The sequence below is a fragment of the Sparus aurata genome, chromosome 9 (genome assembly GCF_900880675.1).
Source record: "Sparus aurata chromosome 9, fSpaAur1.1, whole genome shotgun sequence".
Classification (NCBI taxonomy): domain Eukaryota; kingdom Metazoa; phylum Chordata; class Actinopteri; order Spariformes; family Sparidae; genus Sparus; species Sparus aurata.
In genome coordinates this window covers 25,793,053-25,808,076 of record NC_044195.1, presented here as the reverse complement: position 1 = coordinate 25,808,076, position 15,024 = coordinate 25,793,053, and the positions used below count along the sequence as shown (strand labels likewise).

Here is a 15,024-nt window from a genome sequence, read left to right as displayed (position 1 = left end):
AATAACATAACATGTTGAAGTATTCTATGCCGCACTCATTCAAAAGGTATATCATTGAAATGTTCAATGGGGCTTAAAATGCTAAATGAAGAGAATTACCGTGATGTTTTGAATTTTTGGAATGTTTCAGAACTTCTTACTGTCATCCTCCAACATACCGCCTTTATCTTTTCATGCGGTTTTGCCAAATAATAAGCTGCAACACACCCCCTGCAGCTTTCATGACGCAGAAATATAACGGGCCTGATCAATAACCAATTTCTAGGTAGGTATATAAGCCACTTAAAAAAAGAATTAAAATACTTAATCGATGGCACAGGAGGCGCATTTCCCCTTTCCTTTTATATTTCGCTCCAGGAACTCGAAGCTCCTGCGGTTCTGGCCCGCCATTTCACAGATCTCAAATAAAGTTATGTTAAGCTGTGGTGAGGTTCATCCCATCGATCGCTGGGACAACACATGCAGCTTGTTACTGTCGAGTATCTCCAACATGTCAGTTGGTGCTTTTACCACCAGCCTACACCGCTGTACCTGCCCTTGGTGCTGTGTAATGATGTGTTGCCATCATATTGTAAAACAAACGCGTTAAATTAGTCCACCACCGTGTCACATAAGGGAAAAGCAGCCTGAGCTACGATGAACCCAGTCACATATTTGCATGTTGTCATCATATATAATTTTCTGATTGCAATACATGTTAACAAAGCTGTTTCAGTTGCACTTAGTTTCTTTCCGCTGTTGCATTATTTCTGTTGGAAAATCTTCACCTATGTGCTGACGGAAAAGCTCCCGCCACGCAGAATTCCTACAGCTGCTAATGATGTGGTGTTATGTGAGTGATTTCTCGCAGCAGTGTGGCAGTGTGATCGCTTAATTGTCGCAGTTATCACAGGAGGGTTTTTTTTCTCTCTTCCTATTTCAAGAACGCAACATCATGTAGTGTAAAAAATCCATAGCGTTGCCAAGTATTTGATGGAAAACATGTCTCTCTCTCTCTTGTAGCCATTCGGTGCTGACTTCTGCACACACAAACTTTCTGTTGCACAAATGGACATTGTATTGTTTTTTCCCTAGCTGTTACTGGATGTGCCCATCCAGATAATGTAGAGCTAAAAGGGTCATTAGTTACTCTATGACTTCTATTGATTTTCCAATAATTATTTAGCAGCTGAAAATGCCAACGACTCGGAAGAGGACACGGTGTATCGACAGATTCCAGCAAATGAGCTTGCATTAAAAACATAATTATTGATGAAAAAGTACATGTCCCGAGGCAAGTCATTACTGCTATTATGAATCCAGAATGACCACAGTAATACATAATTCATGCAATTATGTAGTTTTACGCTATTCGCGCATATCAATATGTGTTACAATATACTGAAGATTTCATGCAATCACAACAATAATAACACACAATTGAATAACAAAGATTGTGAGGCCGTTGTGTGTGAGGAGCAGCTTTACCTGGGCAGGGCACGAAGCAGGGCTGCTCCATCTCCTGTTGGATCCTCCGCCTCAGTTTGTCTCCGCAGAGCTCCTCCTCCCCCACCGGCTGAGGAGGAGACTTGGACCCGTCGCCCCAGTGGACGACGCATGACAGGTTCCGTCTCCGAAGTCCCTCGCCACACGCCGCCCCCTGCATGATCGCACACCAACAGATGTTTGGTCAATTTAACTTTGTCAAGAAGCATTTACTTAATTTGGGTGGATATCATAAGTGCAGTACTGAAAGAATGAGATGAAGCCAGCTGAAACTAGTTGGCTGTTGCCCCTCAGTAGCACTGGAATTTTTAATAAGTGGTTCAGACTGGACTCCATGAATTAGGACAATGTTCAGCTGTGTTCAGACAAAAACACAACATTTCCCTTACCCCAACCAAACCTAAACCTAACCAGACCATAAGCATACCCTTGTTGCAACATAACACTAAAAACTGAGCATGAAGTCTGAACATTTTCATGGTTCGCAAAAACGTACATTGCCAGCTATTACAACTCCACGGGGTACCTTTCAGAAATGTGGCAGTTCAGTGACGTCATTCCAAACTGCACATATTCAAAAGAAAATTGATGCATAGAAACCCTAATGGTGAAGAGAAACAGAAACTAAGGACCCTTCATGGTGCAAATAGGCGCCCTTTGTAAATACAGAATATTGAGCAGGTGCAGGACATACCTCTACAGTGCACGGAGACCAGTCACTCAGCAGCCAGGTGTAGCAGGGCCTCACCGGACATGGTTTGGTCTGAGTGAGCTGGTTGGGACAAGGCCGACCCTCCTCGTGAGCCTCCTGCAGGACTCTCCGGGTGCGCGCCGAATGACCTGTAGAGGATTAAGAACCGACTCGCCGTTAATGAAGAACAGTAGATCACAGGAGATCCAAGTACATTAACAAGCCGCGTTTACAGAGCCGTGTGCAAAATTGCGACATTTCCAGGGCCAGTTTGCTGGTTTGCTTCTAGAGAATGAAAAATCTGCAAATGAGAAAATCAATAACACTGTGGAATTGATACAATGCAAGCAAGTCGGGTCGACGGAAACAAATGCATCATCGCACAAACAAAAAAGCACCGTGAAAAAACAGTTAATAAAAACGAGTGGCTGAATTGGATGATGATCGTTTATTTAGGGGTGAAAATAGGCTGAGCGGTCTCTGTAGCCTGTGACAGAGAGGAATAAGCACAACAGCACCATACATCTATGTCGCCGCGACACTCTTTGCTCACATTTAACAGTTTCCCCACACAAGTGCTTTGTTCAGCTCGGTCATTAATAATGTGTGAGAGAAAAAGTTTGGCAACAGAAAAAAAAAAAAAAAAAAGGACGGGCCACAGAGCGGCTTTGCTGTGTAGTAACAGCTCAATGTCTCAGTGAAGGCAAGGCCTCCATCAGCCATCCAGTCAAGACAGAAGCTGTGTGTGTTTGCGGTACGCCGGTGGGGAGATGCTGCGCTCCGTCGGCCCCCAGGCAGACGTGGCAAAAGGAACATTGCGGCTCTGCCGTCTCAAAAATCAAACCCAAAACATTAACGCTCCCTTGGCATCCCGACAAAACAAGATCCTTGCGCCGTCTGACACAGATACGACGCAAAGCCCTCATCAAGGCTGACAATGTGTGAGGGGGAAGTGAGAGAGTGGCGGAGACAGAGCGAGAGGCTTGAGTATAAATCCCCGGTTGGAAGCCTGCGCTAGAGTGAGCTTACTGGAACGAGGGGGTTAAATGTGAGGAGACAGACAGCCGACAACAATTTAAAATTAATGAACTTAAGGAGACACTGTTGAGTGTCTAATTAACAGAATAAGAGGCTTTCTCTCTCGGAGATTGGCTTTGGAAGGCCCGAGAAACAACACATGCATCCAGGTTAAATCATTAGCATTTACATATTGAATGAGGTTACACCACAGCTTTTTTTTTTTTCAAAGCGGAGCCAAGCATGCCACAGGTTGGTGATTACTAATTGCAATTTTTGAAATCAGGCGAAGGAAGGGTGTATATTTTATTTAGGAACGCTGAATCATTTATGACGTCCATAGAGGTCAGCCGTATAAAATTTAGCTTAAATGAACCAGCTGTTTTTTAAATATAACCTCATAAAGCAAAGTTAATTGGGCTTCATATAGAATGAGAAAGAAGTAGGATTATTAATGTATACATGGCTGAATTAAAAAAAACCTCCCCGCACTGTTTCCCTGTATAATAAGGCTCTGGATAACACATACTCATAAATATTTTAACGCATTTAAATGTATTCATGCACAATTCAACATCTTGGTGAATGCCTGAGTAGACGGAATAATGAGCCGCTGCACATGCGGTCGACTCCCGTTCATCGGCGCACATGTTTACCTCGGCTGCCACAGGTGTGCGAGCACTCCGCCCACGGCGACCAATCAGAGAGCATGCAGCTGACGGGGCAGTCGACCACGCAGCTCTCCGACAGCTTCCACTTGTTGATCAGACCGAACTGCAGAAAAACAAGAGCAGCGCTGTGAGGAGAGAGAGTTAATTATATCCACTAACAAGAGAGAGAGAGAGCATCTGCATTTCCATATCTTTATTTTTTTCAAACAGGCGGGCACTTGAGGACAGCGGAGATGTTGCAATTAAAATCTCACCATTAACCTCGCCGTCACGCGTTATTGAGCTAGTTCCTTGAATTTTTATGAATCACAGAGGCGACAACATCACTTCATCAGAGCTCCCTCCAGAGGACTACTGTTGAGGTTGTGGAACGAGACGGATGTCCAGTTTGCCAGCCCACCACTGAGGAAAGCTGCTCGGGTTAGTGAATTCACAGTAACTTGCAGCATCTTCAGGACCTCCATCTGTCTTTGCATGATTAAGCCACGGCGATAAAATGAAGTTGCGTTTGGCTTGGTGGCAACCTGCTTAGTGAAACATGAAGGTGTCTCCAGGACGTTTTCACTTAAATAAATTGGGCAACTGGCCTTTCAATAATGTACACGCCAGTGGGAACACGAGAGGAAATGGAGTGCTGCTGCATAAATCAATACTTAACATTTAAAAAAAAACCAAAAAACTCTCCAAACAATTTTGGAGGGACTTCAAAGTGTTCCCTTGTTCTCTGTCACTTGATGCACTTCACTTCCTGTTCGCTCCCCATTCCACATCTGCAAAGTTAAGATGAAGCATAAGGTGTAACCTAAGATAAACTAATGTGTTATTATTTGTGTAACCTTAGTTACCGCACAGAGTAAATGCTCTTTGGGTTATTTTTATTTCGGGTTACTTAAACTGATTGTTTGCTTGTTAGGCTGAGCAGTAAATGATATCAGTATTTCAGCAGGAATGATTTGCCGACAATTTTGGACTTGCAGAATTGAGTAACAGTTCTATTATTCTGTTTGTTTATTTACATGTGTACATTTGCATTTTATGCCCCTTTTTCCTCGGAGTAACTATAAGTTGATACCTGCCATTACTTTAGGAGTGACAGCTACGAGTGAAACAGATGGAGCAGTGCTGTGTAGCGTTGTGAACCCCAAGAGAGTTCGGAGTACACCGTCTTGCAGCAGCTGTGCTGATTAAGAGAAGATTAAACTAAAAAGGTTTTTCTTTTTTTATAATATAAAAAAAAGAAAAAACTTTTCATAAAAACACTGACAGACCACTTAAGTCATATATAGCACTCTACATTCTACACAGCTAGCATGCTACCTCTGTTCACGCTAAATATGCTGGCATACCATTCACGTTGATACAAATCTATGAATAGAGCTGTATTACAGTCATCAGTCAGTGATCTAGTTTTGCTTTGTTTTGCAAACACACTGGAGATCGTGGAGGTTCTGGACTGAATTTGGGCTCGGTTTGTACACGGGCCAATGTGGAAAAACGAGGCGCGATGACACGACGATTACCTGCTGGCACTTCTGCAACTCCACGATCTTGCCGTCGCTGCGAACACAGTCCAGGAGACGCAACCTTGAACCCTGACCACAGATGGCATTTTCACTCAGCTGGCATGTGCTCCAGTCTGCAACACAAACACACACACACACAGATACACAAACGGAACATAGCTGTACTTTAGTCACACTGTCAGCTGTACGCCCGGCAGCACTGAGCTGAACTCGTGATTTTAAATTCTCAGAAAGTCTCACTGCTGTCAATGCGGCCCCGTCATACTGCTTTATCTTTGCCACCATCCTACCTGAGACTCTGTGCTGGTAGGTGAAACAGGTGCTGTTGAGGATGCAGATCTCTGACTGGACCAGGTCCGGACAGGCCGGGCTTGTCGAGGCCGGGTGACGGAGTATGTGTCTGCTCCTGTTCCTCGCTGTTCCTTGGTCACACTGCTGCACAACAATGAGACACATAAACAGAAACGTGTCATTGTCGAGGGCAAAAGAAAGACATAATGTGCTATCTTCTGTCTTAAACACTATGATTAAATTGTCGTCCATAATGATATCATAACTTGAAGGTGTACAGTCATCTCTGCACAGGGGTTTTCATGCTTGATTAAGCAATGAATTGATGAATAGAACATGTTTGATTTTTGTCATAACACACTAAGCTTTGAATGAAAAAGATGAGTCAGGAATATGACATCCTCAACTGTATTTTTTAGTCTTTTCTTTTTTAGCTGTACCAGAGAGACCAGCAGTAATTCATGTTTCCTGTATTCATTTTCAAGGGCAAACCACTGTAAATGCCTAAAGTTGTGTAACTGACTGTTTTCACAAGTAGATTATATAACTCCATTGAGTTTGTTAGTGGTACAGTATGTGAGCAAATCATGTAACCTTTGCATAAATTACAAGTGTGAAAAAAAAACAAAAAAACAACCTCCTCTGCCTCACTGCTGTTGAGACAGGTGACTTTCTCCTCGACCTCCACTGTGAAGTAAGTTGCACAGAAGTGGTGAGAAAATTGGCTGTAAATGAAAAAGTTGAAATCTTTACCTCAACAAAAATGGTTGTCAAAAGCCTGTAACGGCTCATTATGCAAAAATAATTATATCCAAATAGTGGTTCCGGATATACAGTGTGGCTGTTTATGTATATGTGTTTATTCTTTTTTATGTCTTGTATTTTGACCCTTGTTGGATAACGGTGAGGGCATGAGGACCATATTGTCTGACTTAGGTGATCTGTAAACTGTATGTTTGGATTTATTTAGTTTTTTTAGTTTTTTTTGGAGCAGTCCAATTGTTTGAGACTTGCTGTTTTTCTTAGTTTGTGCTGATTTTTTCCCTCAAGACTAACTGCAGGGGATTTAAATCACCTGTGCACAGGTGGGGGAGACTGACTCCTGATTGAGGAGTGGAAGCAGCTTGGGGCATTTAGCTCCCGGCTCCAGCCCTTTATTGTGAAGGCTTAAAGGAGGTGGGGAACGGCACACAGGTGGCGCTCACCCTCAATCCGAATCTGTCCTTGGTCCATTGCAAACCTCATTCCTCTTCGAGTGTCAGCCAGGTCTGTTTATTTGGGAACCCCTTCACAGCCCAAGCCTCCATACATACACCTTCAGTGCACCTTTTTATTCCCCCTGGGGCTTGTAGGAGGTACTTGTTCATTAGACCCGGAACAGGCATTTGTTTATTGGGCATTTCCCCTATATTTTCACAAGTAAGTAATAATAATAATAATTTTAAAAAAGACAGAAGTTGCTGTGCATATCAAACAATACTGATTATACTAAAAAGCCATGGAGAGATACTGGAAGACGATGGTATGCGAGTTAGCAAATAAACTTGTGAAACTGTGGACGAGAACCATTTTAAAATAATTTCAGCCTTTTTTTAAATACGAACATGTGAAATTAGATTGTTAGAAATGAAGGAAAACCTCAGCAATGTATAAGGTAAGCCTTTCCTTTTGCTCCCTTTTATACCCATAATTTGAGCCTTTTCTGTTGGGAAAGAATGAACCGGAATTTACCTGCCACATAAAATTTGTATAGGAAGTCATGTATGCTTTAATTTCAACACTAAATCTAAAGAAGACCTCTCCGGGGCTTATTATGGCTCTTTGCTAGCTACAGCCTACCTCATCATCCCAACCCTTCACCTTTTTTAATAATAATATTTTAAAATGAGTCTCTGACCTGTAATTTCACTGCAGTAACCTAAAATTGTCCTAGAAGTGTTTTCACTCCAGTCTTGACGGCATCTTGCCTTTTCTGTCATGGTGGACTTGGAATAAGTAAGACAACTTGTGAAGTAGCTCTCCAAAATTACCTATTAATATTTCAAATAATCCATTACTCGTTCATGTTTTTCCCCCCACCAATAGAAACCCATTTCTGCTCTTGAAAATGCATAAAGGGAGATAGCATCTCAAAAATAATGTACTGAGACTCCAGTTAACATCTTTGTCATGGCACAGTTTGTGTCTGTGTGTGAATGCATTGAGCTCTTAGTGAAGGTAATGCAAATTTACTGATACAAATCGGTATAAACATCCTTTTATGTGCCGCCACCCGAGGCCTTGAAAAGAACTAGGACACTTGTTTGAATAGAAGTCAACATTATTTGACACACATACGGCAACGGCTGCTATAAATACTGTATTTTCAGTCTGAATGTCTGAAACTGGGGGGAAAAAAACCCCTGAATTCACCGTAGCGCCGATATTTACACAGCGCATTTGAAGTCGGATGAAGACGAACGTGATAATAATTGAGAGAGCAATTATGAGCACAAGAGCGCTACATCACCCACATCTACCAAGGGACAGTGGTAGCAGGATGAGGATTTGCAAATCCCTTAAGTCACAGTAACACGGGGAACAGAAATCTGCGAACGGAGAAGCAAAGGATGTGTGAAAATGTGTGGAGGAACTGTCATCTCGTTCCCTGAGGGAAGAAGAAAGATTCTTTTGATAAAGGTCTCCACATTGAGCTGCATTTGTCCCTCTGCTCCTGATGCAGCAGGACCAGAACCTCAATCACTGTCACCTCCTAATTAGGTACCTCTGTGTGAGGCTCATGAATCAGCTGCACTCAGTCTCCCCTTAATGTTTTCACACCTGCTGTCATGCAATAGAAATCTCAAGGGAAGGGGAGATGCTTTTGTATCGCAGCACATGTGTGCTATCTAAAGCTTCAGGTTCGATTGTGCCTTTTTATGGATAGATCGGAAGCAGATTGGGAACAAATGTTTACACAACCTTAGAAACTGTGACGTTACCGGAACCGCTAAAAGCCTATGAGGTTCACAAAATTAATAATGAATTAAATTATGAGAAAATTCGAATCCACGTTTGAAAAAAGCCAATCACATATGAACCGGCGCTTGGATACCCGACCTGAACCTGAAGTCTAGGAAAGATGTCCGGGTTTGGATAGCATTCAGTCAGGTCACTTGACATGATGTCAATATAAATAAATATAGAGTTAAAACAAACAAAAAGTTTCTAAATGAATATAGTGTCATAAAAAAATACATATTATGTCAAAATAAATAAAATAGTGCCTGTAGTGTCTTCCGCACCTCATTGGGTTCGGGAAAACCTGAAGTGGAGAAAAGTTCACATCTGACATTATCATATTCATACAAATGTTGGTTCGCATGTGAAGAAGCAAATATTGTGGGATTATGTGTACCGTGTACGTAATACAAAAAACAATAAATTTTTGTGTAAACAGTAGATAGACAGAAGATAACCCCCCCCCCAAAACGCGATAAATATTAATCGAGAGCAGGGCTCGACAGTGCGAGCACCTCGTCGCAAATGCTAGTAAAAAACAGTTCAGTGCGAATTGTGAAATGCAATTAGTAGCACGTGTGCGACTACCGAATTTTACCGTTTAATAAATGTTTAATGATGTGTTGCTGACGGTTGGAGGTTGTGGCCGGTTGTGCACTTGAATGCAGCCTCAGCTGAAAAAAAAATACGTAATTTACACGTAGTGAGCATGCTTGCCGACGTGCTGCGGAAGGCGGTTAAAGGCAGAGGGAGTATCTATGGTAACGAGGCAAAGCCAAACAGACGAAAACAAAACGTATGAACTATGAAGCGCATTAGCGATTATTTTAAAAGGGCGACAGAGCCAGAAGCTGTGGACCCAGGCACTGAGGCCGAAATGGTGGACGAGGAAGAATTAGAGTTATTAATCGAAACCGGGGGGCAGGTGATAACGCTAACGTACCATTCCCAGTCGTAAAAAGTACAGGTTTAATGCTGACTGGCAGAAAACATTCCCGTGGCTCCTTTACGAAAACGAATTAATGTATTGTAAGTACTGCAAAGCACAGAAGCAAGCAGCTGGAAAGTCCGTTTTTGTCACAGGCAACGCGAACTTCAAATGAGATAATTTAGTGAAACAGTAAATCGCATAGGCATAAAATTCAAGCACATTGTATGAACCCTGCCTGCTGTATGAATGTTCTATGTTATAACACAGGCCAAATGAGCTTAAGTCTGTTGTCAGTACTTGTTACAGTATTATCCGCTGCACTTTTTGGAGAATTTTACTTGCTGTTTTGATACTGTCTCAGTTGCACTGTGCACATTTGCACCAATAAATAACTTACAATACATGTATTATTCTCTCTGCACTCTTAAGAGAATATAACTCAAACTTAAAAAGCTATGAATTCAATTGTTTTGCTTATAAATACCTCCTCGTTGACCTCATACACTTTATTAAAGAAAAACACATTTGGTAACTTTTCATCGTGCCCCTAAAATTATTTGTGTGCTACTAGATTTGTCAACTTAGGAGCACACGTGCTACTTGGCAAAATGCTAAGCGTCAAGCCCTGATCGAGAGGCTCTTCACATACATTGGACAGATCAGCAGACCATCGGTCTGTCTTGTTCCCCCGTCCGCTCCTAATCTCCTTCACTTGGAACAGAAAGGGACGTTCACCTTTTTTCCCCACAGGAAGCTACAGGATGACATCGGACTTAAAATTGCTGAGTCTCATCCTCGAGACCATTTCACATTTACCCCAAGCTGTGCTGCAGGAAGCAGCTTACAGGTAGACGTGTTCGTGAATATGAATAGAAAGTTTGGCGAAGCAGAAATGTGTTAAACCAGGTACACCCTGCAGAAAATCCCTATGGTACACCAACCAGTATCAACTTTTAGCCCTACAATTTCAGCATTAGTTATGTTATTGCCAAATTTTTTTTCCAAAGTGGTACTGACGGAGTGGTGTTTGCTGAATGTTTCTCCGGTCGAGCAAGCCCTCTTGTTTTTTCTTCCTCTCAGTTCCGTTGCCTCATTTCCATAAACCTAACAGAGTCTGCATGTGTGCAAGAACCCTCCACTGTTGGTTCAGCCTATCCTGTGAGCAAACACAATACTTTAATGCAGTGTTTGTGCCTCGCCATAAAGACCGTTCGGGGTTTATTCTTGATAATGTGTGATGTGTATCTTCTGCAGAGGTCTTGGAGCTAAATACAATCCCCCATGATTGCATTTTATTGACAAAGTTTGGCTTTGACCTGGGTGAAAGAAGGCTATGGGGAAAGAGAATCATTGGCCATCATGTCACTGTGAATAAATGTGGACAGTGTGTGGGAACCATCACAGCGTCATTAACCAGGATACTTTCCTTTATTACTCCGCCACCCTTGGACCCCACACCACTGCTGATCTCATCACAATCCAGCACACACTACACAACACCCTCATTCCAGCCGGGTACAGAAATGGCCCACAGCTATACAACTACCTCCAATTACGGGGGCCTATTTGCAAAGAAAAGTCCTGCTTTTAGGACGCCCCAGAATTGAGATGTGTCCTGTCAAGATGTCTCATCAGCGTCTCGGAGCGCAACGTCCCAGACGTCAAGACAAGTAAAGGTGAGACACGCACGTCTGAGAGGAGATGAAGAATCAAGGATGACTCAGCGACTGGCGTTCTGGTATTTTGGGGCTCGTTATCGACTTCATGAAGAGATTTGGTTGTGGGGTTTCTAAAATCTACAGAACAGTGATATGTAGAGGTATTTTAATCTCACATAAGATCTCCCTTTAATTAGTTATTAATTACACTGTGCATATTGTACAATATTGTGTATGTACAATCTATTTCTACATCTCTACCTTCTCTTACCTGTTTTATTTTACTGTTTAATTTTTTTACTACTATTGGTGTTTGTAATATTGATGTCCTTTGGCTGCTGTGACACAGAGAAATAAAGGAATTCTCGTTCTGATTCTGATTATTCTGTTACACAAGTTCTGTGTAAAGTACATAATTTTACTGCAAAATATTTCTATTATGCTGAGTCGATGTAAATACTTTAAATAACCTACTCTGCTCAATCAATCTAAAAGCATTTAACATAAAAATAATCAGTATGTTATGCCACACTATGGATGGAAATGCTCCGTGTGATTGTGTCATGATTCCGGTTCTTGTTGTTCCTGCGTTTCCTGTTTTATTTTGAAAATTGTACCCTCGTGTGTCACGTGTCGCTTTTCAGTTCCTCCCTCTCTGTGATTTGCCCTCCTTCCTGTCATTTTCCCTCCTCACTCCATCCTCTTGTGAGCGTGTCCGTATATAGTCTTTGTTCTCCCTCATGTCTTGGTCAGTTCGCTCCGTGTTCCGAGGGTGACGCCACCCTGTGTTTCCCACCTGTGTCCTCTCCAGTGTTTTCTCCAGTGTCTCCCCGTGGTATGTTTGTTTTTTTTGTTCCTTGTGTTTTCATTGATTTGCACTTTTTTGCAGCCCTTTTTGTTGCTACTTTTACATTTTTGATTTTTCGGGATTTCTTTTTTTCTTCTATATTCAGCTTTTGGTAAAAAAAAAAAACAAACTTGCCTATTAGTTCCCCAATCCTCCCTCCCCCATGTGTTGTTTACATTTGGGTCCTCCCCTTCTCCAGGAAAATTGTAACACACGCTTGCAATTAGCATTTCACTGTAATCATGCAGGCTGTGATGACTGTTTACGGTACAGGACAACTTATTCCTTGCACATTTCGAAGACGCTACAAAAATTGTTTGACTTTTCGCTTTTATTTTTTCTCAGTATTATCGACCCAAACATGAGAAACTTGCATCTCGACTTCATCTGTAACATCTTACTACGGCGTGAGGTTTTTTTTTTTCTGCCTCCTCGTGACTAAAAATCAATTGATGCAGCTCCACCACTTCAGTCCACACAACAGTGAAATCCTGTAACAAGCTTTGCTTGCTTCAGAGGTTAGTCATTCTGTTGTATGGATTAGAAAAAAAAAAAATCTAGCTTTAACACAAACACCATCATCTCCACACATCGCCACTATGCTACACGTGTTAAATGTTTCAGGGTTGCTTTAACTGTAGAAATATATCATCTATAACAGTTTTATATGGCTGTTACAGTTTAATTGGCTCTCGAGTTAACAGTTTTTCGCATCATTATATCACCAAATGCACCAGACAGCTGCATTTTACTGATGATGAGAGTCCTGCCAAGAGCTCGCAGACTGAGAGATTGAATGAGACAAAACGTCCGAGGAGAAAACTCGGACTAATTAAGTTATCGCTATATCTCTTTTTTCCCCAGCCTGTTATGTCTCTGGCTGCAATGTTCCCGTCTGCTGAACTGTTATCTTTGACAGGAAACCTATAACATGGCAACATGGCTGTGTGACCGCTAGCCTGTGGCTAAACACTGGAGAACATATGCTTCGTGGTTTGAGCCCGAGGGCTAACCTTAATTAGAAAATAGAGGCACGTTTATGGGATCTTTAATTTTTAGGAGTGGTGCTGAATGTTACAGAACAGCTGGGTGGATGAGAGCTCTTTAAATTATGAGAAGTTATTGCTAATTATTACTTTAACTTCCCAAATGTGTAATTAGACGGTGAAAATGTTGTTTTTAACCTCTACATTAACATAAAATCTAGTGAAACATTACACACTTTTGGATACTCGCACTCAAAACTCAACTCTTTTTGAAAACTAAATATATTCATATTACTGCAGCTGTTGGTCATTTTAATTGATACATATTTCAGTGTTCCAAATAATGGAATTAACCCGGATCCAAAAAACATAAAAAGTGTTCTATTTTGGCATATTGTAAGCTAAAACCATTAAAACAACAAATAATTACTCTTCTGTGAATGGTCAAAAATGTAAGTAAAGCTAAGTGGAAATACTTAAAATGTAAAAAAACAAAAACAAATATGCTCTTTATAAACCAATTTCAATGCTCAAACCCTGTAGTAAAACAATGAGTTAAATGTGAATTTTATACTGTAGTTAAGGCAGTGTTCTACATACGTATACACTTGTGCTATGTATATTAACGGCCACTAAAATTTCTATCAAATAATTCATGTAAAGAACTGAAAAGCCTCTTTCCTGTCCATGTTAACCCTCTCCCCTCTCCACTAGCTTGACTTGAATTGTTCCCCTTGCATGCTGATTATTATGAACATGCCTTTTAATGACACAACAATGAATAATCTCACTTACCACACAACTTAAAACACAGTAATTGCTTCTTACCAGGGGGCAGTTGCTCCACGCTCCCCAGGGTGTCGTTACACAGTCGTCGGGACAGGCCAGGAAGCAGACCTGGGCTCTGGGTGGCACTTCGTCCTGATCGCACAGACTGTCGTCCACGCTGCCGGCCTCCCCGCTCGTCGTTCCCTTCTTCACACACCTAGCAGAGCGGCAGATGAAGCTGTATAAAGAGTCCCTGGGGCATTTCTAAGTTTCTGACTTAAAAAAAATAGATCACACTCTTTTTTTCGCATGTGAGATGTGGCTGCTTGTTTATTTGCACAGGGACTATTTGTCCCCATGTGTCTGGCCTCTCCAAACATTAAGCCGTGTAAAAACTGAAGCGCGGGTTCAGGAAGGGTATTTTCTATTTTCACAGCATAAATGACAGCATACTACATAGCTACTTTGGTTTCTCTTTCTCTTCTAGCTTGAAGGCCATTTTCTAAAACCTTTTCGTGTCGGTGAAATAACTCGTGCTTTTGAAAAGGCTGACGAGCAGTAGTGGTAGATTCATTTGCAAATGCATACTAGTCCTTAGCCTCGAGGTTCATTTCCGATTTTCCAAGTGCCGTGGAGCAAAATGCCTCTATTGCAGCCGGATAGATGCTGCATAGAAAACATGTAAGTGTGTTAGCTCCCACTGATTCACAGTTAGGGAAGCCAGGTACCTACTGCTAATTTATGTACATAGAGCAGTTTGAATTGTGGCCTGCTACTTGTAATGTTTTGTAATGCTGTCGTTATACTGTGTACAACTCACTCAAAACTTCAACTACAAGCAAACAAAATTCTGTCCACGTTACCGGGCACAATCATTCATCCAAAACACCTGCGGTACAGTGGTGCCCGACTCTTACAAAAGTCAGAACAGATTTTGGCGCTCGAAGATTTGTCTGGCGCGAGGAGAGGTGAAAACATAATTTCCTCTGCAATCTCTCACTATTGAGCTCATTGTTAAAAACCTGGAAGCAGGCAGGTTTGCTCAAAGTAACACTGCATGAAAATCTTAAAATGGAGACACTAACGCAGATTTTTAAACCTGTTGAAAGAGGCCCTCTGGGTGGTTAACGGGACCAGTTTGAGATCTGTGGTTGTG

At 41.7% G+C, this 15,024-nt stretch overlaps 1 protein-coding gene across 2 annotated transcripts in view; it reads right to left on the bottom strand.

Moving 5' to 3' along the window:
- thsd7ba (thrombospondin, type I, domain containing 7Ba) overlaps window positions 1–15,024 on the bottom strand; it is a 169,378-nt gene that overhangs the window by 11,457 nt on the left and 142,897 nt on the right. For both annotated transcript variants that reach the window (XM_030429404.1, XM_030429405.1), the window contains 6 exons: window positions 13,929–14,085; window positions 5,678–5,822; window positions 5,385–5,500; window positions 3,850–3,967; window positions 2,180–2,325; window positions 1,468–1,639 (listed from right to left, as the gene is read on the bottom strand). In XM_030429404.1, coding sequence (XP_030285264.1) covers window positions 1,468–1,639; window positions 2,180–2,325; window positions 3,850–3,967; window positions 5,385–5,500; window positions 5,678–5,822; window positions 13,929–14,085 — 854 coding nt within the window. The remainder of the gene's footprint in view (window positions 1–1,467; window positions 1,640–2,179; window positions 2,326–3,849; window positions 3,968–5,384; window positions 5,501–5,677; window positions 5,823–13,928; window positions 14,086–15,024) is intronic.